Consider the following 26223-nt stretch of genomic DNA (forward strand, 5'->3'; position numbering starts at 1 on the left):
GGGTCGCAGAGACTCGGACACGACTGAGGGACTGATGGAGAAGCACGCTTGCCTCGGTGCGGACTCTGCGGGAGACCGCCCTCCTCCTCGGTGCGCTCACGGCCGTCCGGCAGGGGGCGCGCGGCGCCCGGCACTCCGCGCCCCTCCAGGACCGCAGCTCCGTCCGCCCCAAGGTCACGCTCCCCGCCCCGCTAGCGGGCGCAGGGCCGGGACCCCGAGCGGCGAGCCCCCCGGGGCTGGGGGCCGCGGCGCGGGCGGGGCCGATGGGGCGGGGCGGCAGGGCGCGGGGGCCGGGGGTGCGCTCACAAAGGGGGCGCGGGCGGAGAGGAGCCGGGGCCCGAGCGGTCCGCGCCCCGCGGGGGGACGGGGCGCGCGCAGACGCTCCGCAGCCCAGTCCGCGCGGGGAGCGGGAAGCCGGGCGGCCCGAGCGGAGCCCCGGAACCTGGCGTAGCGCCCCGCCGGCAGGGCGCTCTCCCCGCCCCCGGAGCCAAGCCCGCCCGGCCCGCCCCGAGCGCGCGGAGCGCACCTCCGCCCGCGCCCTCCTCCCCGCTCCGCCCGGGGCCGCCCGGGCCCCCACCCCGGGGCCGCCCCCACGCGCGAAGGTGGCGGGCGCCTATAAGAGCCGGCGACGGCGCGGCCCGCCGACACACGGCGCGGGCACCTGAGCAGCAGCCCCCGGACCCCGGCGCGACCATGTCCCATCACTGGGGATACGGCAAGCACAACGGTGAGTGCAGGGCCCCCCGACGCGCCCCTCGGCGCGGGGCCCCCGGGCGCGCCCCCCCCGGCGCGGGGCCCCAGGCCGCTGTGGAGGAAGCCCTGCGCCCCGCACCGGGCCGGGAAGGGGGACGCGCATCGCCGCGGGACCCGCGCGCGGCCCCTCTCGGGTCAATCACCACCCTGTCCCGACCCAAGAGGACGCTAGGAAGGGGTGCAGCGAAACACTTTGGTCGTTGATCGCAGAGAAATTAGGAGACTCCCCCCTCCCACCGTCTTCATCCCCTCTCCCCGCCTAACCCCCTGCCGCCCGCTTCATCCTTAGCACCACCTGTGGCTAAGATTCTCAGCATGAACTGTTCCCGGGGCGTTTTCTTGGGCTGGTGGTTTGAGTCCTTTGCGCTGACTTCTGAGTTTTCCTGATTTCTTGACTTCTGAGGTCAGGAGGTCCCCAGGAACCCGGTTTTTTCGGGGCCACAGGTCTGGGTTCCCCCAGGCCAGCGGACGTAGGAGCACATGTGTCTGGCGCATCTCTGAGCGTCTTGCGGGGTCTGGGGCTCGTCAGGTGATGGAGATCCCGACCCTTCAAGGCGAGGGGGCTGGCGGGGCGGTGACTCAGTCCTTGCCTCTGGCAGAACTGAGGAAGGAATCTCCCTCTTCGGGAGTGTCTTTAGGAAGCTTGCTCATTCAAATCCTAATCACAAACCCAGGGTCAGGTGCTCAGTTTCAGTAAAAGAAACATAAAAATAGCTAACATGTATGTGACACTCACTGCTTGTTCTAAAAGCATTACATGGATTGATGTTCTCATGCCAACCTCTAAGCCAGATGCTACTGTACCCCATAATACAGAGGGAAAAACTAAGGTACAGATCAAATGTTTTCCCAAAGGTTGCATTTCAGTCGTGTCCTACTTTTTGCGACCCCATGGACTGTAGCCCGCCAGGCTCCTCTGTCCATGGGATTCTCCAGGCAGGAATACTGGAGTGGGTTGCCGAGCCCTTTTCCAGGGGATCTTCCTGACCCAGGGATCGAACTCAAGTCTCCTGCATTGGCAGGCGGGTTCTTTACCACTAGCGCCACCTTGTATTCAGCTGTGAAGTGGTATCGCCAGAATTGGAGCCAAGCAGGTCCAAGAATCATTGCCCTATCCCCGGAGTTGGGGTGTGCCCTTCCCCACATTGTGGGGGGTTCACACATCTCTGCTCAATCCCAGGCCCCGAACACTGGCATAAGGACTTTCCCATTGCCAACGGAGAGCGCCAGTCACCCGTTGACATCGACACCAAGGCCGTCGTTCAGGATCCTGCTTTGAAGCCTCTGGCCCTTGTCTATGGGGAAGCAACTTCGCGGAGAATGGTCAACAATGGTCACTCTTTTAACGTGGAGTATGACGACTCCCAGGACAAAGCAGGTCAGTGTTTATAAAATAACTTGTGTGTCAGTAGCAGCTCTTTTCCCAGCTTAACAGGCGCAGGACCCCCTTAATACTACGCTCTGATCGTCTTCGTTGGATTTCAGCCTCTGGGAAGCAGGCTAATTTCTTTGCAGTGGCAGGGGCTGTTTCTCCCTGTCGGATTCCCCGTTTCTAGGTAGGGCATTGAATAACTGTGCTGTGCCTGAGAAAAGTCAAAAAAAGGCAGGGCCCCTTGGCGATAGAGATCAGCAATGAGGAGACTTGCAAAAACTGAACTTTTTAGGATTGGTCTTCAAGGTAGCATGCAGAAGAGCGATGAAAACCTGCTACTTTAAAATCTTGAAATTCTCAGAAACACTGTGTTTGTGAATATTTTCTCAGCCTTGGGCCAGTGTGATAAAGGTGGCTGTGTATCTCGGTATCCACCCAGAAGTTCATTCCATAAATGAAGATGTTTTAGAGTTGGTGGACATACCTGGTCCCTGGCTGACAAAACCAATTACCATAATTTATTTGTAGTCGTGCTGTTTACAGAACACTCTTGACTGCTGCTTCTTTTTATTATTTTTTTCTTGCTTAGAAGTCGGAGAACAATCCCCTTCAGACACACTAGCAGCCTTCTACGCCCACTGGTTGATTTCTTGGCCAGTGCCCTGTTTTCCCCAGTGCTTTCCTCTGAAGGGCCCTGAGAAAACGGTGCTACAAACACGTTATGTGTGGTGGTGTGGGCCTGGGGGGGTGTGGAGCCTTGGGCAGAAGGAGAAAAGACAGATCCAGCGTTCAGTAACGCTGTCAAAATGTTCGCCTAATGACCTGCAGTACTAGTATATGAATGTAATTAGAATCATTATAGTCGAGATGCCTTGCCTTTTTTGGTAGCTATCCGATGTATTCAGTACAGTTTTGAAAAAATTCTTCTTCCTTCCTCCTCTCTGTAAAATTGGAGTATCTATTACAGCGAAAGGATTAAATGGGACAGATATATAAAGCCCGGTGCTTGGCACCTAAGATTCCTCGGTAAATGGCCATTGCTCTTGTCAGCTCTTCACACCACTTGGCTGCCTTTGTTAGGTAAGAGCTGTAGCTATTGCACCTCTGATGTAAACTTTTGTTTTTTTTTTTTCATGGTAGCAAATGAATAGAATTTATTAAAGAGAAAAAAGTAAAGTTTTTAAATTGCTGTAAAATTACTTCTTACCACTTGATGATATTTTGAAGTCTTATAACACTTCTGTATTTTTCCAAACATGCCAGTTATTATGTTAAACTATGGACTGATTTTACATATGACATTATTACATAGTAATATGTTTTACCATGAGTATGCCCAGTTCTGATGGATTTCTACATGAGCAATAACTGATGAGAGCTAGCTACCTTTTTCTAACTGTTTCTCCCGGTGAATAACACACACATTACTAAAGCAACTGGCTGTGTTTGATTGTGAAACAGATGAAAACCAAGTGGTTCAGATAGAGGCTCAAGTCCATGTCTTTAGAGACAGATGTATTATTCACTTGCTGCTGCTGCTGCTGCTAAGTCGCTTCAGTCGTGTCCGACTCTGCGACCCCATAGACGGCAGCCCATCAGGCTCCCCCATCCCTGGGATTCTCCAGGCAAGAACACTGCAGTGGGTTGCCATTTCCTTCTCCAATGCATGAAAGTGAAAAGTCAAAGTGAAGTCGCTCAGTCGTGTCCGACTCTTAGCGACCCCATTATTCACTTAGTTTTTATAAAAGAAAAGAAAAATCTCACTAGCGCCACCTTTATGTAAGACAAGCCAGGCATCCGGAGGTCAGGATGGATCCATGGTCCCTCGCTCGCCTCCCCTGAGCCCGTGCTGGGGATGCCTCAAGTAGGAAGACAAGAGCAATAGATGCTGACAGTCACTTTGGTGGGTGCAACAAGAAGGTATTCCAAGGAAACATGGAAAGCAGGTTTGGAGTTGGCCCGAGCAAGTCAGAAAAGACTTTTCAGGGTGAATAAGGTTTGAGCTTAAAGGATGAGGCTTGAAGGATTTCAGCCTTTTGGAGGAGACTCCCAGCAAAAATGAAGCAGGAAACAAGGAGGACTTGAGAGAGCCAGGCGGGAGGTACAGTAAAAACAAGAGGAATGAATGCTAGAGAGGCTTGTTCTCCTTTACAGGTGAAAGACTCCTTTGTAATTTTGCCTGGTACCTCGTCAGCATTTGCAGGTGTTTTGATTAAACAAGGAAGCATTTTCCTCTAGAATATGAATATATTAAATGTTGATGTTAAGGGAAAACACATCTACAGGATAGAAAAAATAAAACCAAAGAGAGCATGCAGAAAAACACCCTTTGGACTTTTTTAAGATCCTAGACTCTCAAGTTGGAACACAGAGGAGATACTCTAGTCAAACCCACTTAAAATAAACATGAAGAAACAGAATGCTCAAGAGTTTAGGTTAATTGCTAGTCGTCTCCTTCCTAGTTTGTTGGAATGAGACTACATGGCAACCGCTTAAAAATGGAAATTGAATAAGAATCTTTAAATGACAGTCATAGTTAACATTTAGTGTGTTCATACCCATGTCATACTTTTAAAAACTGATATACTTTTCTGTTCTAAGTCTAAAAATAATTTTTCATTTTGGTCATTCAGTTTTTTAAAATCTGTAGTTTATCATCTCTTTCTATTAGGAATTATTTTCATTGTGTTAATATTTTAAGATATCCTTTATTTTCTATATTTAAATGCTTCAGTTCATTTACTCCCCTCCCCCGCAACCCAGTGAGATATCAGTCTTCAAGAACTTTTCATAGGCTCAGATTTTCGGATATATCCTAAATGTTCTTATACCCAAACTTAAATTCTTGGGGATAATGAACTGAATTGGTAGAATTTATTGTTATGTTTAAGCTTGCGAGAATTCTTTTTAAATATGGAGTTAATAGGCTTTAACTAGGAACTTGGGTTCAAGCTCTCCTCAATCTTCTGCCTTTAAAAAGAAACCACCTGAAATTAATGAAAAAATGTTAATCCTGTTAGGTTTTTTAAATTATTAAAAAATAACTCTCCCCGTTTGAGATCTTTTATTACATTCTTTATCTGGGAAGAAAAGAATAGTAGTCAAATTATTAACTCCTGCTAACTTATTAACTTTTACTAATGAGTTTAAAACTCTCCTACTGTATTGCAAAGTTAGAGGCAAATATTGAAAACCAGAGCTCGAATTATTGGGCCAACCCATGGACAGTCATTGTGAGCTTCTGTAAGATAGACTAAAGCATTCTAGACCCCGTATTTAATTGTGTTCATGTCAAAGGGTTACTTTAAAAAAAAAAAAAGCTGTCAAATAATTGCCATAAACCTGAAACTAAAAACTGCTGTTCGCTTCTGTCTTCATTGTGGTTATGTTAGTGAAAGTAACAGCTAAACATCTCACTACTGAAAAAGAAATGGAATATGGGCATGTTTCCCTCAGATTTGTCTCTACTGACACTTGCTTTTTTAACCTTAGCAGGTAGCCCTAGAATGGCTGACCACTGCCAAAACCCCAAAATAGATTTTCAGATTCTTCATAGAAATGATTATTCACCTGCTAGAATGTGTTTTTTAATAGACTATTTACTTCATTAATAGGAATCCCTTAAATTTTAAACTAAGGATTATTGGGAATAGTTTATTTATATTTTGAATTTAAGAGAGATTATTGACATTCACTAAGGTCTGTAGTTTATCTGGATGTATCTTATATCATATGTATGCATGTTAGTAGCTCAGTCATGCCTGATTCTTTGTGACCCCATGGACTCTGTAGCCCTCCAGGCTCCCCTCTGCATGGGATTCTCCAGGGAAGAATACTGGAATGGGTTGCCATTTCCTTCTCCAGAGGATCTTCCCAACCCAGGAATTGAACCTGGGTCTCTCGCATTGCAGGCAGATTCTTTACCAGCTGAGCCACCAGGGAAGCCCTCACATCTTATATTAAGTAATATTAAAGTGATCAAGAAGGAAAAAATGTTAATGTTACATTTATAGCTTTTAATTTGTATTAGTAGCTAATTTATTTCAATATTACTAAAATGAATCTTTCACAAGTAACATAATTTACATAAGTAACATATATAAGAGGACAGATGATAATATTACATTTAGTGCTTCTGTTGTGTTTTATATAGAGTACGTATAACTGATGGAAGATCATGGAAGTTAAAATCTTCTCAGGCTCTTGATTTTGCAGTTTGGATTTAAATGAAGTTTGGAGGCGTCTTGAACAGGACATTGGGTCTTAGAGTAGAAAACCGCATTCATGTATCTCCATTGCTTGTGGAACACATTTCTGTGGTACAACGGATGATGGATTCTACACACAAAAATCACTGGATTTTTCCAGAGGGGAAAAAATGCAGTCAGCAATTTCTGCTATTCTTTAAAACTATTTTTTCATTAGAAAAAGGAGTTTTTAAAGTGGAGTAGTTTAGAAAATGGCATGGAGCAATCAAATTAAGTAAAAGAGTAAGTAGACCCAGAATACTGTGCGAGTTCCCCGTCTTGAATCTCGTCTTTCCTATTTCTCAAGTGAAAAGATGCACGCTGCCTTTATGAGTGTGTGTGTCGCTCAGTCGTGTCTGATTCTTTGCAACCCCATAGACCGTATGGAGTTGGAAATGACATTCCTTCCCCTGGAGAAGGAGATGACAAGCCACTCCAGCATTCTTGCCTGGCGAATCTCATGGACAGAGGAGCCTGGCGGGCTACAGTTGACTGAGTGACTAACACGCTAACACCTTTCCTCGTTACAGTAGGGGCTTCCCAGGCGGTGCTAGTGGTAAAGAATCCACCTGCCAAGGCAGGAGACCCGAGAGACTCTGGTTTGATCCCTGGATTGGGAAGATCCCCTGGAGAAGGAAATGACAATCCATTCCAGTATTCTTGCCTGGAGAATCACATCGACAGGGGAGCCTGGTGGGCTACAGTCCATGGGGTCGCAAAGAGTTGGACATGACTGAGCGACCGAGTATACACTGTTTACAGTGGACTTCTCAGCTACATAGTAACATAGTTTTATTTTAACAGAAGCTGAAACAGATATGTCTGGTAATAGTAGACTAGTCCTGAAAGTGTTTAATCATTGAACACTCAGGCATTTCTTTTTTTTTTTAGTATTAGAAAGCCTTATATAATAAAAGTTCATATTACTCTTGCCTAATTCTAAATCTTTATAAACATGTATTTTTTAAGGGTATATATAGTTATGAATTATATTTTCATCTTGGAAAAAGTCTATTTGGGGGGTATAAGGATAATTCTTTAATTCTTTCTTTATCATCAGATTTTAAAAAAGCACTTTTACAGTAAGTTTTTTAAAGTTTTAAGAGATGTGATTTTATCTGAATACATCCAAATTCATGTTTCTTAATAGATCAGTAATATAGCACCATTTTTTAAAATTTATTTAATTTTTCATTGAACTTTCTTTTTATTTTTTAATATAAATTGATTTATTTTAATTGGACGCTAATTACTTTACAATATTGTATTGGTTTTGTCATCCATCGACATGAATCCACCACGGGTGTACATGTGTTCCCCATCCTCAACCCCCCTCCCACCTCCCTCCCCATACCATCCCTCTGGGTCATCCCAGTGCACCAGCCCCAAGCATCCTGTATCATGCATTTAACCTGGACTGGCAATCCATTTCACATATGATAATATACATGTTTCAATGCCATTCTTCCAAATCGTCCCACCCTCGCCCTCTCCCACAGAGTCCAAAAGACGGTTCTATACATCTGTGTCTCTTTTGCTGTCTCGTTCACAGGGTTATTGTTACCATCTTTCTAAATTCCATATATATGCGTTAGTATACTGTATTGGTGTTTTTCTTTCTGGCTTACTTCACTCTGTATAATAGGCTCCAGTTTCATCCACCTCATTAGAACTGATTCAAATGTATTCTTTTTAATGTCTGAGTAATACTCCATTGTGTATATGTACCACAGCTTTCTTATCCATTCGTCTGTTGATGGACATCTAGGTTGCTTCCATGTCCTGGCTATTATAAACAGTGCTGTGATGAACATTGGGGTACACGTGTCTCTTTCAGTTCTGGTCTCCTCGGTGTGTTTGCCCAGCAGTGGGATTGCTGGGTCGTATGGCATTTCTATTTCCAGTTTTTTAAGGAATCTCCACACTGTTCTCCATAGTGGCTGTACTAGTTTGCATTCCCACCAACAGTGTAAGAGGGTTCCCTTTTCTCCACACCCTCCCCAGCATTTATTGCTTATAGACTTTTTGATAGCAGCCATTCTGACTGGCATGAGATGGTACCTCATTGTGGTTTTGATTTGCATTTCTCTGATAATGAGTGATGTTGAGCATCTTTTCATGTGTTTGTTATCCATCTGTATGTCTTCTTTGGAGGAATGTCTGTTTAGTTCTTTGGCCCATTTTTTGACTAGGTCATTTGTTTTTCTGGACTTGAGCTATAGGAGTTGCTTGTATATTTTTGCAATTGTTTGTTTGTCAGTTGCTTCATTTGCTATTATTTTCTCCCATTCTGAAGGCTGTCTTTTCACCTTGCTTATAGTTTCCTTTGTTGTGCAAAAGCTTTTACTTTTAATTAGGTCCCATTTGTTTATTTTTGCTTTTATTTTCAATATTCTGGGAGATGGGTTATAGAGGATCCTGCTGTGATTTATGAGTGTTTTGCCTATGTTCTTCTCTAGGAGTTTTATAGTTTCTGGTCTTACGTTTAGGTCTTTAATCCATTTTGAGTTTATTTTTGTGTATGGTTATAACACCATTTTAATGTTCTCTCTTTTTTTTAAACAAATTCTTTTCTTCTCCTGGCCTATTGTAAGGCAGAGCTGTCAGCCAGAGGTTGTATCAGGAGCCACAGAAGGGCCCAGCCGCCTAGATATCTTCCAGCAGCTTTATCTTTTCTTTGACGAGATGAACGTGTGCTGCTACCAGTTAAGCGTATTAGGTGAAGTTGTCCAAACAAACTTTATCATGAAGACCTTGTCCCTTGGTTTTCAGCCAAAGCTGAAGTTATCTTGGACTCATTACTCTGCAGAATTATAAGCCCCAACTAATAAAATTCACTTACGGCAAAAGGGGTTCTATTTCCAGTTCTAGAGAAATAAAACTGAAGCAGTAGAACTACCCTAATTTTAAAAGCTTTTAAGTATGTCGGTTTGTTGCTGTTCAGTCACTAAATCGTGTCCGACTGTTTGTGACCCCACGGACTGCAGCACGCCAGGCTTCCTTGTCCTTTACCAGCTCCCAGAGTTTGCTCAAATTCATGTCCATTGAGTCAGTGATAATATCTAACCATCTTATCCTCTGCTGCACTCTACTTTTGCCCTCAATCTTTCCCAGCATCAGGGTCTTTTCCATTGAGTCAGCTCTTCGCATCAGGTGGCCAAAGTATTGGAGTTTCAGCTTCAGCATCAGTCCTTCCAATGAATATTCAGGGTTGATTTCCTTTAGGACTGAGTGATTTTATCTTGCAATCCAAGGGACTCTCAAGAGTCTTCTCCAACACCACATTCAAAAGCATCAATTTTTCAGCACTCAGCCTTCTTTATGGTCCACCTCTCACATCCATACATGACTACTGGAAAAAACCATAACTTTGACTGTACAGACCTTTGTCAGCAAAGTGATGTCTCTACTTTTTAATATACTGTCTCAGTTTGTCATAGCTTATAAATATGTCATAGATATATCAGTTAAATCCCATTAATACATATAAATTAAGTAAAAGCTTTTTGGAGGGCATGGGGAAAACAGTGGTTTATTACTATTTTAATCCTCCCTTAAGACACAGCTCCTTAATTATCTACAGATAGACTGCTGTCTAAGAGTGTGATCTCTAGTATGAATTTAAGTGTAACAAGGTTACACTAATACCAGAATCATGGGATAGTTATTAAAGTTAGAATTTTAAGAAAGCACTATGCACTGTATCTCACAGATGATCAGCCTGTGATGATCAATCAATTCTTAGTGAATAAATAATTGAAGGTATCCATTTTACAGATGAGCCAATTTAGTCAGAGTCTAAATAGAACATTTTAAGTATAAAGCTAAATAGTAGAAGTGACAATCCAAACTGGCTTCCTGGTGGGTCAGACGGTGAGGACTCTGCCTGCAACACAGGAGACCTGGGCTCGATGCCTGTGTTGGGAAGATCCCCTGGAGGAGGCATGACAACCCACTCCAGTATTCTTGCCTGGAGAGTCACATGGACAGAGGAGCCTGAAGGGTTATGGTTCATGGAGTCACTAAGAATCAGACATGACTGAGGAGCAAGCACACAATCCAAATTCTAAAGAACTGGGGAAACTTGTAGAGAAGAATTGATTTTAAGATCAAGGGAATGCTTCAGTTCAGATTAGTTGCTCAGTCGTGTCCGACTCTTTGCGACCCTATGAACCGCAGCACACCAGGCCTCCCTGTCCATCACCAACTCCTGGAGTTCACTCAGACTCACATCCATCGAGTCAGTGATGCCATCCAGCCATCTCATCCTCTGTGTCCCCTTCTCCTCCTGCCCCCAATCCCTCCCAGCATCAGAGTCTTTTCCAATGAGTCAACTCTTTGCATGAGGTGGCCAAAGTACTGGAGTTTCAGCTTTAGCATCAGTCCTTCCAAAGAAATCCCAGGGCTGATCTCCTTCAGAATGAACTGGCTAGATCTCCTTGCAGTCCAAGGGACTCTCAAGAGTCTTCTCCAACACCACAGTTCAAAAGCATCAATTCTTTGGCACTCAGCTTTCTTTGTAGTCCAACTCTCACATCCATACATGACCACAGGAAAAACCATAGCCTTGACTAAACGGACCTTTGTTGGCATGCTTATTGTTTCACAAATTCTAGTGAGAAGTGGTATCAGAGGTCGGCGAAGGGGGCTGAAGGTTGCTTTCCGGGCCGAGTCAGAGCAGAGGTTCCTGAGTTTGCAGGTGTGTGATGGCCCAGCGTTGGAGGGCTGCTGCCAGCGCCTCCTCACTGATTCACAGAAGAATTCACAGTGCCGTGAAAATCTCCTCTCTCTGAAACCTGAACCTCTGACTTCAAAACAAACCTGGAAGGAAAGTGTCCTGTGCTCAGAAAACAGATGGGAAAAGCATCCATCCTTTCAGTTAGTACAAGTAAAAGAAAAAAAAATAACAGCAGTTGAAATGATTCCATTCAGCTCTGCAAACTAAGCCCAAGTCTAGATTTAATTTTCACAGAGTGAAGATGCTGCTTCAGGCATAAATTTAGTACTATAAAAGAAGATTGAAGATTGTGACATTCAGTGGTGTGTGTGCCCCACGTGTGTACGGATGAGTTTGTGGGTGTGTAAGTGTGTGTGAGCCACCAGGCTCCTCTGTCCATGGGATTCTCCGGGCAAAAATACCGCGTCTCTTATGTCTCCTGCATTGGCAGTTGGGTTCTTTCCCACTAGCGCCACCTGGCAAGCCCACATAAATATTATATATATTTTTTTTCATTTTAGTGCTGAAAGATGGACCTCTTACTGGCACTTACAGATTGGTTCAGTTTCACTTTCACTGGGGCTCATCTGATGACCAAGGTTCTGAGCATACTGTGGATAGGAATAAATATGCTGCCGAGGTAAGACACACTTTTTTTTTTTTTTCAAAAGCTTAATTTGTAAATTCAGCTCAAACCATTTTCTTTACAAAGGCTCTTCATATTTGCTTCATATAACCTTTATTTGTGATGTTATGGTTAATGCCACAAAGCTTTCTCTAAGACCTCCTAAGAACACCGTTTGCGTGAAAATGAATTCAACTTGGAGGATCGTGTTTTAATGTAAAATCTAGAAATAAACGTCCCTCAAAGGTATGCAACGCTTTGTCTTAGAGTTGTTGAAGGAATCGCTTGCTTTTATGCCAAGTCGTGGACAAGTAGAATTAAAATACAAGTTTCGATGTATAATTATGCACATTTACGCTTTCTTTCATGAGCTCTAGCTATGGAGATAACTGTGTAGGCTTTTACCACGGTTAATTGTTTGCTGTCTGTGCTTCTGCTTCAGCTACACCTGGTTCACTGGAACACCAAGTACGGGGACTTTGGAACAGCAGCACAGCAGCCTGATGGACTGGCTGTTGTGGGTGTTTTTTTGAAGGTTAGTTGATGGCCCAATTCTCCCCCCCGACCCCGCCTGTTTCCAAAAAAGATGAACTGGACAGAACATTCATGACAAATAGGACATTCTAAAAAAAGCCTAGGAAATGCTTTTGGCTCTGAAGTATTTAGGGGCTTATTTTCCTGCATATCTGCTAACCGCAGTGGAGATAGAGACAAAAAGACAATTCCAGAGGTATTTCTTAGGTACTGTTTGGATGTAAATGTGAAGGATGTTTACACATGAAATATGAAATGAGAAAAAGCAATGCTTGGGATAAATACTAGTACTTTTTTTTTTTCTCATTCAGCCTTAAGCTGGGTAGTACTATACCATGATAGAGAATGATAAATTAAGACCAGGTTTTGGAGGAGTGAAGGACAGTGACTCCATGTTGCAGAATCCAGGCAGCAGGACTTTGACGTACCGACTGAGCTGCCCCCTGGATAGTTATAAACCCAGTGGAGGAAGGTCCGGGCTGCAGATTCGTGGTTCTAGAAATCCTGTGTCAATGTGACATTTGCACACACAAGTGACAAGTGAAGTGAAAGTGGCTCAGTCGTGTCTGACTCTTTGTGACCCCATGGACTACAGTCCATGGAATCTCCAGGCCAGAATACTGGAGTGGGTAGCCTTTCCCTTCTACGGGGGATCTTCCCATCCCAGGGATAGAACCCAGGTCCCCCGCTTTGCCGGCAGATTCTTTACCAGCTGAGCCACAAGGGAAGCCCAAGAATACTGGAGTGGGTAGCCTATCCCTTCTCCAGAGGATCTTCCCGACCCAGGAATTGCACCGGGGTCTCCTGCATTGCAGGTGGATTCTTTACCAATTGAGCTACTACGAGTGTCTATGAAATTATGCAAGGAAACCCTGACGAAGAGGGGGTAACACTGCTCATCAAGCAACTCTGAGAAACTGCAGACTGGGAGGAAAGACCCTGATTAAATGATCAATGGGGAATACAGGAGTCAAGGGAGATTTGGGAGGCTGGAGGGCAGAAGGACAGAGAAGGCATTGGCACCCCACTCCAGTACTCTTGCCTGGAAAATCCCATGGACTGAGGAGCCTGGTAGGCCGAAGTCCATGGGGTCGCAAAGAGTTGGACAAGACTCAGCGACTTCACTTTCACTTTTCACTTTCATGCATTGGAGAAGGAAATGGCAACCCACTCCAGTGTTCTTGCCTGGAGAATCCCAGGGACAGGGGAGCCTGGTGGGCTTCTGTCTATGGGGCTGCACGGAGTCGGACACGACTGAAGTGACTTAGCAGCAGCAGCAGCAGCAGGGCAGAAGGAAAGGTCGAAAGAGGGGGGATTTGGCAAAGGAGGGAAGACAATAGTGCAAAATTCTGCATGAAGCTTAACGCAAGCATTTGAACAGTGTTGTTGACTTTGGCAGTTGGAGGTCACTGGTGACATCTGAGAGGGTAATTTCAGGTGAACCACAGGGCCAGAAGCAGGTTGTTAGTGAAAATAGGGAAATGAGACTAAGACTGATGGGTGGCATGTAGCTAGTGGTGGTTTTTGCTTCACCATTTGGAGAAATTATACCTTAGAGCTGCCCTAATCAAGAAAGGGTGTAGTGCGAACTGCATATGCTGCCTTGTCCTTTGTGTCTTTCTGTAGGTTGGTGATGCTAACCCAGCCCTCCAGAAAGTCCTTGACGCGCTGGATTCTATTAAAACAAAGGTACAGTTCAGTGTTTTTGACACCTGCATAGGGTACCTATTTTCTATACCCAACTCATTTTTTAAAATTCTTTTGCTCAAGCTGGGTAGTCTCGGTTTGATGAGTGGTGCTTAGATGAGCACCTAATAAAGGTAACATGTTGCTCATATGTTTATGTAACTTAATCTTTATCCCAAAGTTAATCCTAATGCTTGTATAATTTTCGGACTTGTATTTATTTAATCTTGCTTCATTTGAACATCCATATGCAAGAATCAGAGAAAACTGTGATTGCAAGGAGGCTGAACCACCTGATCCAGTTATTCACCCTTCATTAGGCAGATATTTCTTGAGTACTTACTATATGCTGGCCACTTTGTTAGTCTAGGAAATGCAATGGAGAACACGATGAGTAAGGTCCTGCTTTGAGGCCTCTTTGAATTCATGTTTAAATCTATGTGCTGAGGTCATGGGGCATCTGCTTATAAATACGGCTTTCAGCAGCAGCAACCTGGCTTTATCAAACTCATCCTCAAATGAAAGCAGCATCTATCTTCTGAAAGGCTTACCTGTTACCCTGAGCTTGACTCCCTTGATTCGTATAGAATAAACCTGATCCTACAACACTAATTCAGAAGGATATATGCACCCCCCGCCATGTTCACTGCAGCTTATTTACAACAGCCAAGACAGAAGGAGCCTGAGCATCCAATAACAGGCGCATGGGTAAAGAAGACATGGTAGGTAGATAGAGATAGAGGGGGCTTCCCAGGTGGCTCAGCGGGTGAAGAACCTGCCTGCCAAAGCAGGAGACGTGGGTTTGATCCTTGGGTCGGGACGATCCCCTGGAGGAGGGCATGGCAACCCACTCCAGTATTCTCGCCTGGAGAACCAATCCCATGGACAGAGGAGCCTGGTGGGCTACAGTCCCTGGGCTTGCAAAAGAGTTGGATAGGACTGAAGTGACTAAGCTCAAGACACAGACAGACAGATAAAATGGACTCAGCTACAGGAGAATGAAATCATGCCATTTGTGAGAACACGGATGGACCTTGAGAGCATTAGGCTAAGTGAGATAAGTTGGATAAAGAAAAACAAATACCAGATGAATTAGTGGAATCAAACAAATAAGCAAAGAAAACAAATACAAAACCAGCTCACAAATACAGGGAATTGATGGTGGTTGCCAGAAGTGGGAGTGGGGGGCCAAAAATGATTGAAAGGGGACAAAATGTACAAATTTTCAGTTATAAAATAAAGACGTTTTGGGATTGACTTACAAGTAAATCAAAATCAATGCTGTAGTGACTGTAGTTAATATCATTGTATTGCCAGTTTGAAAGTTGCTAAGAGTAGATTTAAAAGTTCTTATCCCAAGAAAAGAAAATTCTGTAACTGTTTTATGTTGAGAGATGTTCACTAGACCTATTATGATCATTCGATAATATATTCAAATATTAAGTCATTACATTGTATTCCTGAAACTATATGTCAACTACATCTCAGAAAAACCAACTAAACCTTCCTTCGCTTGAGCCCGTTTTCTCTCAGCCTCTCACCTACGCCCAAGCTCATTATCTCTGTCCCCTTTAATTAGTCTTACCTGACAACTGTCTCTCTGCAGCGACCTGTCACTCTTCGGACAACCCTTTGCTGTTGCTTCTGTTTCTCTAAAGTGCTGTGTCCAGAGCTAAATGCAGCTCTTCAGTTCTGGTCAAACCATCAGACGGTACAACGGGACAGTTACCTCCTCATCGAGGAGACTGTCTACATGTTCTGTTCCTACATCCTAAAATCGCAGCGTTTCGGTGGCAGCAGTTTCACTTTAAATACCGGCTAAAATTAGTTAATGACTTAATGAAAAAGATAAGGGATTGTTTGAGAGGACAGATAAGCAAATGGACAGGTGAAATTGATAGGTTCTCTTATTTATATCTGCTAATCTAAGTTTCCCTGTCGAATGTCTTCTGTTAATTTCTTTTATTCTGTTTTCTGGTGAATATGGAATGTATCTTTTAAAAAAAAGGAAGGTGTTTGACTCTCCAAGTTGAATGTTTCTGTTGCCTCTTCTCCTGCGTCCCCCCGCCCCCTCCCCCCTGACTCTGATCACGTGTCTTTGTCTTGTGTTCCAGGGTAAGAGCACCGGCTTCCCCAGCTTCGATCCGGGCAGCCTCCTTCCTAACGTCTTGGACTACTGGACCTACCCTGGCTCACTGACCACCCCTCCTCTCCTCGAAAGCGTGACCTGGATCGTGCTCAAAGAACCCATCTCTGTTAGCAGTCAGCAGGTCCGTTTGCTCAAGTCGGGGGAGCACTTAGTTCAGGCGAAAGGACTGGACCTTTGGAAGCAGACAGACCTGGGCTCTAATCCTCCTGCTGCTCCTGGCGCAGCAATAGTGCTTAGCAGGTGTAGTTAGCACCCAACAAGAACTTGCTGTTGTGAACCATAACCTTAGGCAATTCTTTCTTTTTACTCTGAAGTCGGATAACATCGAAGATTACCTGAGAAAGGTGTCTGTCACCCAGTACATGCTTTTTGTGTGTGTGCATTAGGAGGAATCTGAAGCCTGGAACAAAGAGATTTTATATTCAAGGGTGCATACCTATGGGTGATCATTTCCAGCCAACGGGTCACTCACCTAAGAGCTTACTGTGGTTTATTTACATCAGAATACATCCTGAATTCTAACAGTTGAGAGTCATCCCTTGGATAAAAAGCACCTATTAAAAGTCACTCCGAGTTGCTGTAGCAGCTTAGACCAGACGCACATCTCCTACAGAGCGCAGTTTGTGCTGTTCAGAGCGCTGCAGTGGAGTGGCTGTGTGTGTTAACAGTAGTTGACTTACTCGGAAATTGACTTCCTCGGAGGTGACCAAGGGAATTTTGTTTGGCAAAGAGATCAGGATCTGATTCTCTGGCAGCTGCCCTACTTCCCAAACCACCATTCTTCGTTGAGATCAAGTCATGCTTAGTGAAAGGGAAGTGACACTTTCAGAAACAGCCTCAGAGAAGGAGGGAACTGGGGCAGGGCTGCCTGGGTCAGGGCACTCTGCTGGGAGCTCACACGAATTTAAAAGGAAATCAGAACTACCCAGTGATAAGCATTGGAAATGCCAGCATGGGCAGATTTAATCCTGTGCTTCTGTAAATGTAAGCAGAGATGTCAGCCATCATTCCACCCCGGAGTCACTTTATCTAATTGTACCCATGCTGATGTTTATCTTCCCTGGGGCAGAAAACAAAACCTTAATTTGGATCTAGAATTGTTATTATTACTTTACATCTCTGAAATATTTTATAGGTTTTTGATGTTTGATTATGTAATTAAAAGAGGAAAAAACAAGCTCATTGCAAATTTCCTTCAAATAACAGCAAAATGTTGTATTTATTCTGTGGAAATTAATTTGTTGTATAAACATATATATATGTAATCTATATGTGATTATATATCTGTGGGTGCGAATCAAATTAAATTTTGAACATTGCCATCTGAGACTCTGAATACTGGGAAATATATTTCAAGATTTAACACAAGCACGATAGTTGAATGCTCTAGTGAAACTTGTATTTTTGATGTTTTTCATCTTTAATTTTGTCTTTTAGATGTTGAAATTCCGTACTCTTAACTTCAACCCGGAGGGCGAGCCTGAACTCCTGATGTTGGCCAACTGGCGTCCGGCTCAGCCACTGAAAAACAGACAAGTCAGAGGTTTCCCCAAATAAGAAGGCCCCGGGGCGGTGTCCAGGGGACAGCCTTTGGGCCTCCCTTTAGCTTAGCACAAGTCCACTTGGTCAACTGGCCCCTTGCTGCTTTGCGTTTGGCCTTCTAGACCCTTCGTCTCTCACCTGACGTACTTACTACTAAAATGTGAAAACCTAGACCAATTGTCATGATTGACAGATTTGCTGTGACTGGTGCTTTGCTTATGATGGTAGCCTTTCTGTGACAGAGAATATAAGAACCTTGATTTTGCTCACAGAATGTGGGGTAATGAGCACTCACAATGGTTCAGTAAAATGCTATTTTTAAAATATAGGAAGGTAGGATGATTGAGTGCAAATCTATATACGAGGGTAGATTGAACTATGTGATATAAATCAGGTAAAATAGTCTCGATCCTATGTAATGTAAATCAGATAAATGTTTGTGATTCCAAGATGGTATAATAAAAACTTTAAATTCTTATATATTTGTAGCAATGGTATCTTAATTACGCTATGATTTAGTGACTTTTGAACTATAGCAATGTAAATGAATTATCTATAAAAATTGTTATAGTTGTAATACAGAGTATATTTCCATTCAAATAATATATCGTAACTTAATAAATATTGTATTTTAGATACATTCTCTAATAAAATCTGGAATTCTATCTTGGATTATTTTATTTTATGCTGGGCAGTGGGTAATGGTGAAGGAGCAAATGTATACTTTTTTAATTCATATTAATTCACTGTAAATAATAAGCCATCATAATTGGCTTACTCATAATCAAGAGTCTCCACAGAAGGAAACACCTGAAGGTTATCTGTATTTGCCATGCGCTCTTGTGAGTTTTCTGAGCACTGGCTCATGTGATCTCCATGAGGGTAGATCCTGAAAAAGGAGAGGAAGTGGTTACTAGAACAGCGGGAGGGGGGAGGGGAGACTTCCCAAATCAACATGTGCTCCTGGGAAATGCAGCGAATAAAAATCCATTTTACTCAAAAGAGGAATCCCAGTGGTCCCCAGAAGTGAGAGTCATCTGAATCTTCAGAAGGTGAATCATACCTGCTCCAGGTGGGAAGCAGGGTGAACAGATGAAACGCCAGTCAGCTGCTCCCATGGCTGTCTTGGATTTAGCTCCATGCCCAGACCCTGGGATGTTTGGCTAATGAGTTACTCTGGGAAGCCAAGTTTAACTCATGACTCAGGTGCCACACTTTGAGGGGAAAAAAATTAACTTCTTTGTTACCAGAGACAGAGAAGTCACTAACTCATTCTCACCTGCTTTGCTAAAGAACTGAGTTTTCTGTAAAAGAAAGATCAGAAACTTTGGAGTTTGATGGTCTGTTTTGAATCTCGGCTGTTCTCAATCGCTATGACCCTGGGTGTAAAGAGAGGATAACACCCAGGATGATCATATTATATGAGGTAATGTCTGGTGTATAGGAGGTGGTCGAAAATAATACATTTTAAGCCTGTGTACACACACAGGCTTAAACACTCACTGTGTTTAAGCCAGTGAGTCTGTTAGCTTAGTTTCCTGGAACAAGGCTTCTCTAATTTGTTGTTTATTGTTTTGGGTAGGGGACCTACAGGCCAACCTTAAACAGAATTGTATATGAATTAAAACTAAATCTACTCCAGGTGAACTGCAGAGGGCCTCTTCTAAATATGAAAATTTAACTTGTGTATATTTTTACATATTGGTTTTCAGTTATATGCTGAAGCAGAAACTTGTCAACACTGAGTTCTATATATAAGTGAGTTATGATGTTCTTGGTGTATAATGATCTCTAAATTTTGTAATGAAGATATTTTATACCACTCATCGGAGAAGGCAGTGGCACCCCACTCCAGCACTCTTGCCTAGAAAATCCCATGGACGGAGGAGCCTGGTGGGCCGCAGTCCATGGGATCGATAAGAGTCGGACAAGACTCAGGGACTTCACTTTCACTTTTCACTTTCATTTTTCACTTTCATGCATTGGAGAAGGAAAAGGCAACCCACTCCAGTGTTCTTGCCTGGAGAATCCCAGGGACGGGGGAGCCTCGTGGGCTGCTGTCTATGGGGTTGCACAGAGTCAGACACGACTGAAGCGACTTAGCAGTATACCACTCATGGCCAGAAATACATGTAATCAAGAGATACTATTTTCTTGATCTTTTTTTTTGGAAAGACTTTGACAAATATTCTAATTTATTCTGGTACTTTTCAGATGTTTCATCAAAATATTCCTTTAAAGCAGAAAAATTCCTTAGGCACAGTTCAGAGCAGATCATTACTTCTTTAGAGTTTCATGTTTTACAAAATTTATTCCAAATGTCCATCTTACTCTGTATTATAGCTATGTTTATTTTTAATATAAAATGTTACAACTGGCTTATTGCAGTTAATAAAATTGGCACCGGGGTATTGTTTATCCTTCAGCTTATTGTTACCTCTGGTTATCGGGTGTACTTGATGGGACCTGGGTAGCCTCAGTTTGAGAAGCACTGATAATGTTGAGAAGCAGGAAAGAATAAGTTAAAGCTAAATATTGAGGATTTGGATTATATTTATTTCTCCAAGGACAGCTGTTAGTTTTAAATGGCTCCTTACTTTAACGGATATCATAATTGGTGTTAGTATGTTTGTATTTTTAAGCTATATTTGAATTGCTCTTTTGCATCTCACAAATAGGATCCTAACTCAGTTATTCACCCTGAGTTAGAAGAAGGGAGGTGACATAAATGATACTCTTGTAGGCAGAACAGTGGCCCTCCAAAGATGCCTGCATCCTGAAACTGAATGTTACCTTACCTGGTAAGAGAGACTACACGTTTAGTTTCAGTAAGGGTTGTGAAATGAGGCAATTATCCATTGCAGTCACTGGGGTTCTAAGAGGGAGACACGAAGGTTGGGAGCAGAAGGAGGAGATGGGACGGCGGAAGCAGAGAGGAGGGATGAGCCCTCCGGCAAGGGAGAGGGCAGCCTCCAGACTCAGGTAGAGGCAGGGCACAGGCGCCTCTCTGGAAGAACCAGCCCGGCTGACACCTGGATCTTCGCCTGTAAGACCCACTTTGGACTTCCGGCTCTGGACAGGTCAAATAATAGCCCTGTTGTGTTAAGCCACTGAGTTTGCGGGGTGATTTGTTACAGCAGCCAAGAGAACTTAATACTGAGGCAGGAATTACGTGACCCTGCGTGTGAAAATAAAGGAGGTCAGCGGCTTCCTCCGTCCAGCCTGTGAGCCCGGGGGTAACCATTCCTCAGCCTAGACTGTTCCTCCTCTCCAGCCCTAACTGTGAAATCTTGCCTGCTCGTGGATGCCAGGCTCCCAAGTCAGGTCTTAACGCTGACGCTCAGTCTCTCACTCAGGAGAGCGTGTGGCTCTGGGGCTTCAGACGCCGATGGCCTCCTCCCCTCGGGGCTGCGGTCGGATCACCGGTCTCCCTTCCTGCCTCGGGAGCCCCTGGAGGGCAGCTTTCATTCACTGCCCAGAGCTGTGTGCACAGCTGGGGCTTGGCGAACGTGTGTGGGATGGAATTAGTCAGGGAGAGCCTTCGGAGGGGAGTGAACTTTGTCCTAGATCTAAAACCAGAGGAGCGGTGGGTGATGGAAGGGCCCCTGCTGAGGGATGTGTGTTCTGCCCTTTGTGTGCAAAGAAGAGGCAGCTTTTTATTTGCTGAGGCTCACCTCCCCCTCGCCCCCCCCGGCTCACCCTCATCCACAATCCTCCCCAGCAGTGGTGGCAGGGCGGCTGAAAACTCAAACTTGGCCCTAAAGAGCATCTCAACCTATGCTGGTTGAGGCAGTTTATTTTTGTAAGGTTTCCTATCTCTAGCTCCACACCAGCCCACACACAGGTCAGGCCTGGTGACTGGCGCCTAAGAGGTCCCCTAGGCCGCGGCCTCTGCCGGGGAGGGGCTCGCCCAGGCCGGCCCTGGCCTCGCTCTGGGTCTGCAGGAGCCTGTCTCATCTGGTCCTTGGAGGCGTCCACAGCCCACCTTACCCCCGCCGTCGCCTGACAGCAAAGACCTGTTGTCCCCTACAGCCCTGGGGCGCCCGGGTAGAAGTTGTTTCCAAAGGAAGCAGAGGGGCTTCCCGGTGCCCCAGGGGTTGGGAATCTACCCGTCCCTGCAGGGGACACGGGTTGGATCCCTGGCCTTGGAGGATCCCACGTGCCGCCGGGCAGCTGCGCCTGAAGGCTGCGTGCCTGGAGTGTGTGCTCACAACCAGAGAGAACTGGTGGGCAGCGAGGAAGACCCCGCAGCCGAAAATAAACGCGCAAATGAATAAAAGGGCGCAGCGTGTAAGGGAAGCCCCTCTCGCACCGCAAGAACCACATGATCGGCTTCTCTCCTCTGACCCAGTGCCTGCGGTCCTTGCTTCATCACCCAGATTTGACCCTGCAGGCAGATTGGGGAGATGAAGACGTACGTAGCTGACCTCTCTTCTAACTTTCCCTCCCCTCCTCCTCTTTCCACTGGCCAGAAAGATAGGCTGGCCCTTCTTCCTGTACAACAGGACTCTGTCTTATACTCTGTTTTCTTCTGGAACCGACATTCACCAGGACCCTTCCCCAGAGTCATCAGTTCAGTTCAGTTCAGTCGCTCAGTCATGTCCGACTCTCTGCGACCCCATGAATCGCAGCACGCCAGGCCTCCCTGTCCATCACCATCTCCCAGAGTTCACTCAGACTCACTTCCATCGAGTCAGTGATGCCATCCAGCCATCTCATCCTCTGTCGTCCCCTTCTCCTCCTGCCCCCAATCCCTCCCAGCATCAGAGTCTTTTCCAATGAGTCAACTCTTCGCATGAGGTGGCCAAAGTACTGGAGTTTCAGCTTTAGCATCATTCCTTCCAAAGAAATCCCAGGGCTGATCTCCTTCAGAATGGACTGGCTAGATCTCCTTGCAGTCCAAGGGACTCTCAAGAGTCTTCTCCAACACCACAGTTCAAAAGCATCAATTCTTCGGCGCTCAGCTTTCTTCACAATCCAACTCTCACATCCATACATGACCACTGGAAAAACCCTAGCCTTGACTAGACAGACCTTTGTTGGCAAAGTAATGTCTCTGATTTTCAATATGCTATATTTGTTGGTCATAACTTTTCTCCCCAGAGTCATAGTAGCAGCTAAAATGCACATGAGGAAAGGTGGTTTCATAGAAGAAGGTCCATCAGAAAGTATTTCCACATTTCTATCCACATTGCCCTAGCAATATGCTGTTACTGAAGACTTCAAGAGATTCCTTTACCTCACTTGGTAAAAATCTACAAGATATTTAACCTGTGTTTATCCCCCTTTCCTCTCCATTCTTTCTCAGTCCTGGACCCCTACTTTCACTGTGAAATAAATAGTGCTTAAAAATGTCGACAAAGGTGGCTGCGTTACTTCTCATCTAGGATTTCTAACAACCTGTTGGATGGCATGAGAAGAGAGAATGCTGAAGGCTCTGATACTGAAAGGTTCATGTTCCACAAATAGAGGATCACACAACTTCCTTTGCATGTGTGACATCCTGAGGTCTGATGGTCCTTCTGTGGGAGTGTATGTGTTGGGGAGGTGGTGGGGGGCGGGGGGGAGAAATGCAACACGAGGCTGCCTGATGGAGTTACATTCTGCAGAGGAGCATGGTAGCTTCACTATTGAGGACTTGCTTCCCTGGTGGCTCAGCTGGTAAAGAATCTGCTGGCAGTGCAGGAGACCTGGGTTCGATCCCTGGGTCAGGAAGATCCCCTGGAGAAGGAAATGGCAACCCTCTCTTATATCCTTGCCTGGAAAATTCCATGGACAGAGGAGCCTGGCAGGCTACAGTCCACGGGGTCACAGAGTCAGACATGACTGAGCGAATAACGTCCAACACACTTACAAGGAGCGATGCTTGGAAGGAGGCTCAGAAGACCTCAGAAGACCACCAGCCCTCAGCTGACAGGGTCCTGCAGGCTCACTGGAGACACTGAGCCCAGCACACCCCATGCCCCCTGCACACGGGCCCCCACTGGAGCTGCAGCTGCCACCTCTGCCACCTCTGCCACCTAAGTCTCCAGCCCCAGGCATCTGAAGGTCTTGGCCACACATCATTGGGCTTTGGACATCTCCGAGGTTTTTAGAGAAGGTGTTGCTCCTGAGACTCCTCTTAGAAGAATGAGCCTGGCTTGCTTGGCCGAGGCCAGCACCCCCTCCCAGAGAAGGCCTCTCCAACCCTTGGTCACTAATCTTTCTCTCCATCCATTCACTCCACCTGAGTTTCTACTTTGCAAAAGTTTTCAAGTCTGCAAAAGCTTTCAATGCTTTGTTGTCTGAAGCCTATTCTCAAAAAGTTCTGGCAGGAAGAAAGATGCCTTCCAGCTTTGAGACCTGTGTATAAACAGAGAATTTAAAAACAATTTTTTGTTAAATACACCCCCCCCAACCATGGTTGGCAAGGTGTGTTTCTTGTGTACAAATTATTTTATTTATGACTCTCTTGGTTAAGCCACCTGGTTCTTCTAGGAACCAGAATGAAGTAGAGTTTTGCACTACATCTCTTCCCATGTCGTGCCTGATGTATGTTGTTCAGTCGTTAATTTGTGTCCAACTCTTCACGACCACATGGACTGCAACACGCCAGGCCTCCCTGTCCCTCACCATCCCCCAAAGTTGGCCCAAGTTCATGTCCATTGAGTTGGTGATGCCATCCAGCCATCTTGTCCTCTGTTGTCCCCTTCTCCTCCTGCCCTCAATCTTTCCCAGCATCAGGGTCTTTTCAAATGAGTCAGCTCTTCACATCAGGTGGCCAAAGTAGTGGAGTTTTAGCTTCAGCATCAATCCTTCCAATGAATATTCAGGACTGATTTCCTTTAAGATTGACTGGTCTGATCTCCTTGCAGTCAAGAGACTCTGAAGAGTCTTCTCCAACACCACAGTTTAGAGGCATCAATTCTTCTCCTCAGGTCTACATCCTTGAAAATAGAAAATCCAACTATTGCTGACCAATGCAAGCTGATTTTACAGAGAGAACAGAAGTGAGGTTTTCACCTCACACAGTGTAGAATTTCACCGCCCAGATCCCCACTCCCCGCCCCTTCCTCCAGGACCCCACACCCCCCTGGACTGCGGTCCCCTGTCCCTGCAGCCTCCCTCAGGCCTCACTTTCTCCTCGATTTCTAATCGAGAACAATCTAGTGCCATCTTCCCTCCTCCTCCTCATAATACATACACGTGCATGCCCGTATGTGCATGCACACACAATGCATTGTGAACCTGTGTGCACCTCGGCACACACGCACATATCCACGTCTCGATGCTGCACTGCACTTAAGCACACGAAAGGTCGGCAGAGGGGAGCTCCTCCAGTTCAAGAGCCATGCTCCATAAAAGTGGCGGTGAAAGTCAAAGTGCAGTCGCTCAGTCACGTCTGACTCTTTGTGACCCCGTGGACTGTATCTACCAGGCTCCTCCATTCATGGGATTTTCCAGGCAAGAGTACTGGAGTGGGTTGCCATTTCCTTCTCCAGGGGATCTTCCTGACCCAGGGATTAATTCTGGGTCTCCTGCATTGTGGGCAGACGCTTTACCATCTAAAAGTGGAAGAAAAATCACAAATATTTATTTTTCTTATGACATTACTTCTAATTATTTTACTGTATATGTATTATCTATCATGCTGTCAATGTGTGAGTGAGTGAAAGTCACTCAGTCATGTTCAACTCTATGCGACCCCATGGACTATACAGTGTATGGAATTCTCCAGGCCAGAATACTGGAGTCGGTAGCCTTTCCCTTCTCCAGGGGATCTTTCCAACCCAGGGATCGAACCCAGGTCTCCCGTATTGCAGGCGGATTCTTTACCAGCTGAGCCACAGGGGAAGCCCATGCTGTCAATACAATAAAGTAAAATGAATGCCTCTTTTCCAAATGGGGGCGGGGGGGACTCAGGCACTAGAAATATTCAGTACATCCGATTTCCCACAGCAACGGTGGCAAAAAAGGATGTAAACGCAAGCTTTGTGGTCACGCCTCCACAGCACCCTGTGTGAGGATGGTGGCCTGGGGGCTGTCCTGCGATGCTGTCAACCCCTAGCCCCAACCCTGCCTTTTCTCCAAACTGCCGAGGTCTGTTTGAACTTGCGGTCTTCTATGCACCAAGAACAGGACTCGCTGGGGCGGGCTGCCAGCCTCCAGGGCAGGGGAGGTGGTACAGAATTTGAGAACATGCAGTGGGCCAGGCTTGGCCGTTGCAGAGCCTGGCTCAGAGCAGAGATGCAACTAGAGCTCACATAGATATTGCTGAATAAATGACTGAATAAATGTATTTTAAAGTCAAATGCAATGAAACGAGTTCTAGGGAGAGACGTGGGGGACAGTTACACAACCATGTGGGTAGGCCTGATACCACTGAACTGTCAACAGTGATTAAAACGATACATTTCATGTGGATTTTATCACATTTTTTTTAATGTCAGATGTGCATTCTTTTCCATTTCCCACTGTTGCGTCATTCACTTTTCCCTTCTCAGTGGAAAACAGACGCAAGACAGAACAGACACGGACAGTCTCACTTGAAAAGCCTTTAGGGCCTTAAACAAGACCGGGTCACCAGCACGAGTGGAATTTAAGGGCAGCAAATGTTGT

At 45.3% G+C, this 26223-nt stretch overlaps 1 protein-coding gene across 1 annotated transcript; it reads left to right on the plus strand.

Annotated features, from left to right (window-relative positions):
- Nucleotides 1-495: 495 nt before the first annotated feature.
- CA2 (carbonic anhydrase 2) lies at nucleotides 496-18290 on the plus strand. The gene is made up of 7 exons (XM_070382911.1): nucleotides 496-727; nucleotides 1934-2131; nucleotides 11611-11729; nucleotides 12157-12249; nucleotides 13875-13937; nucleotides 16049-16204; nucleotides 17521-18290. Exons 1-7 carry the CDS (start codon nucleotides 694-696, stop codon nucleotides 17638-17640), a joined length of 783 nt encoding a protein of 260 aa, XP_070239012.1. The 5' UTR covers nucleotides 496-693; the 3' UTR covers nucleotides 17641-18290.
- The last annotated feature ends 7933 nt before the right edge of the window (nucleotides 18291-26223 follow it).

This window comes from Bos mutus, chromosome 14 (assembly GCF_027580195.1).
Source record: "Bos mutus isolate GX-2022 chromosome 14, NWIPB_WYAK_1.1, whole genome shotgun sequence".
NCBI lineage: Eukaryota > Metazoa > Chordata > Mammalia > Artiodactyla > Bovidae > Bos > Bos mutus.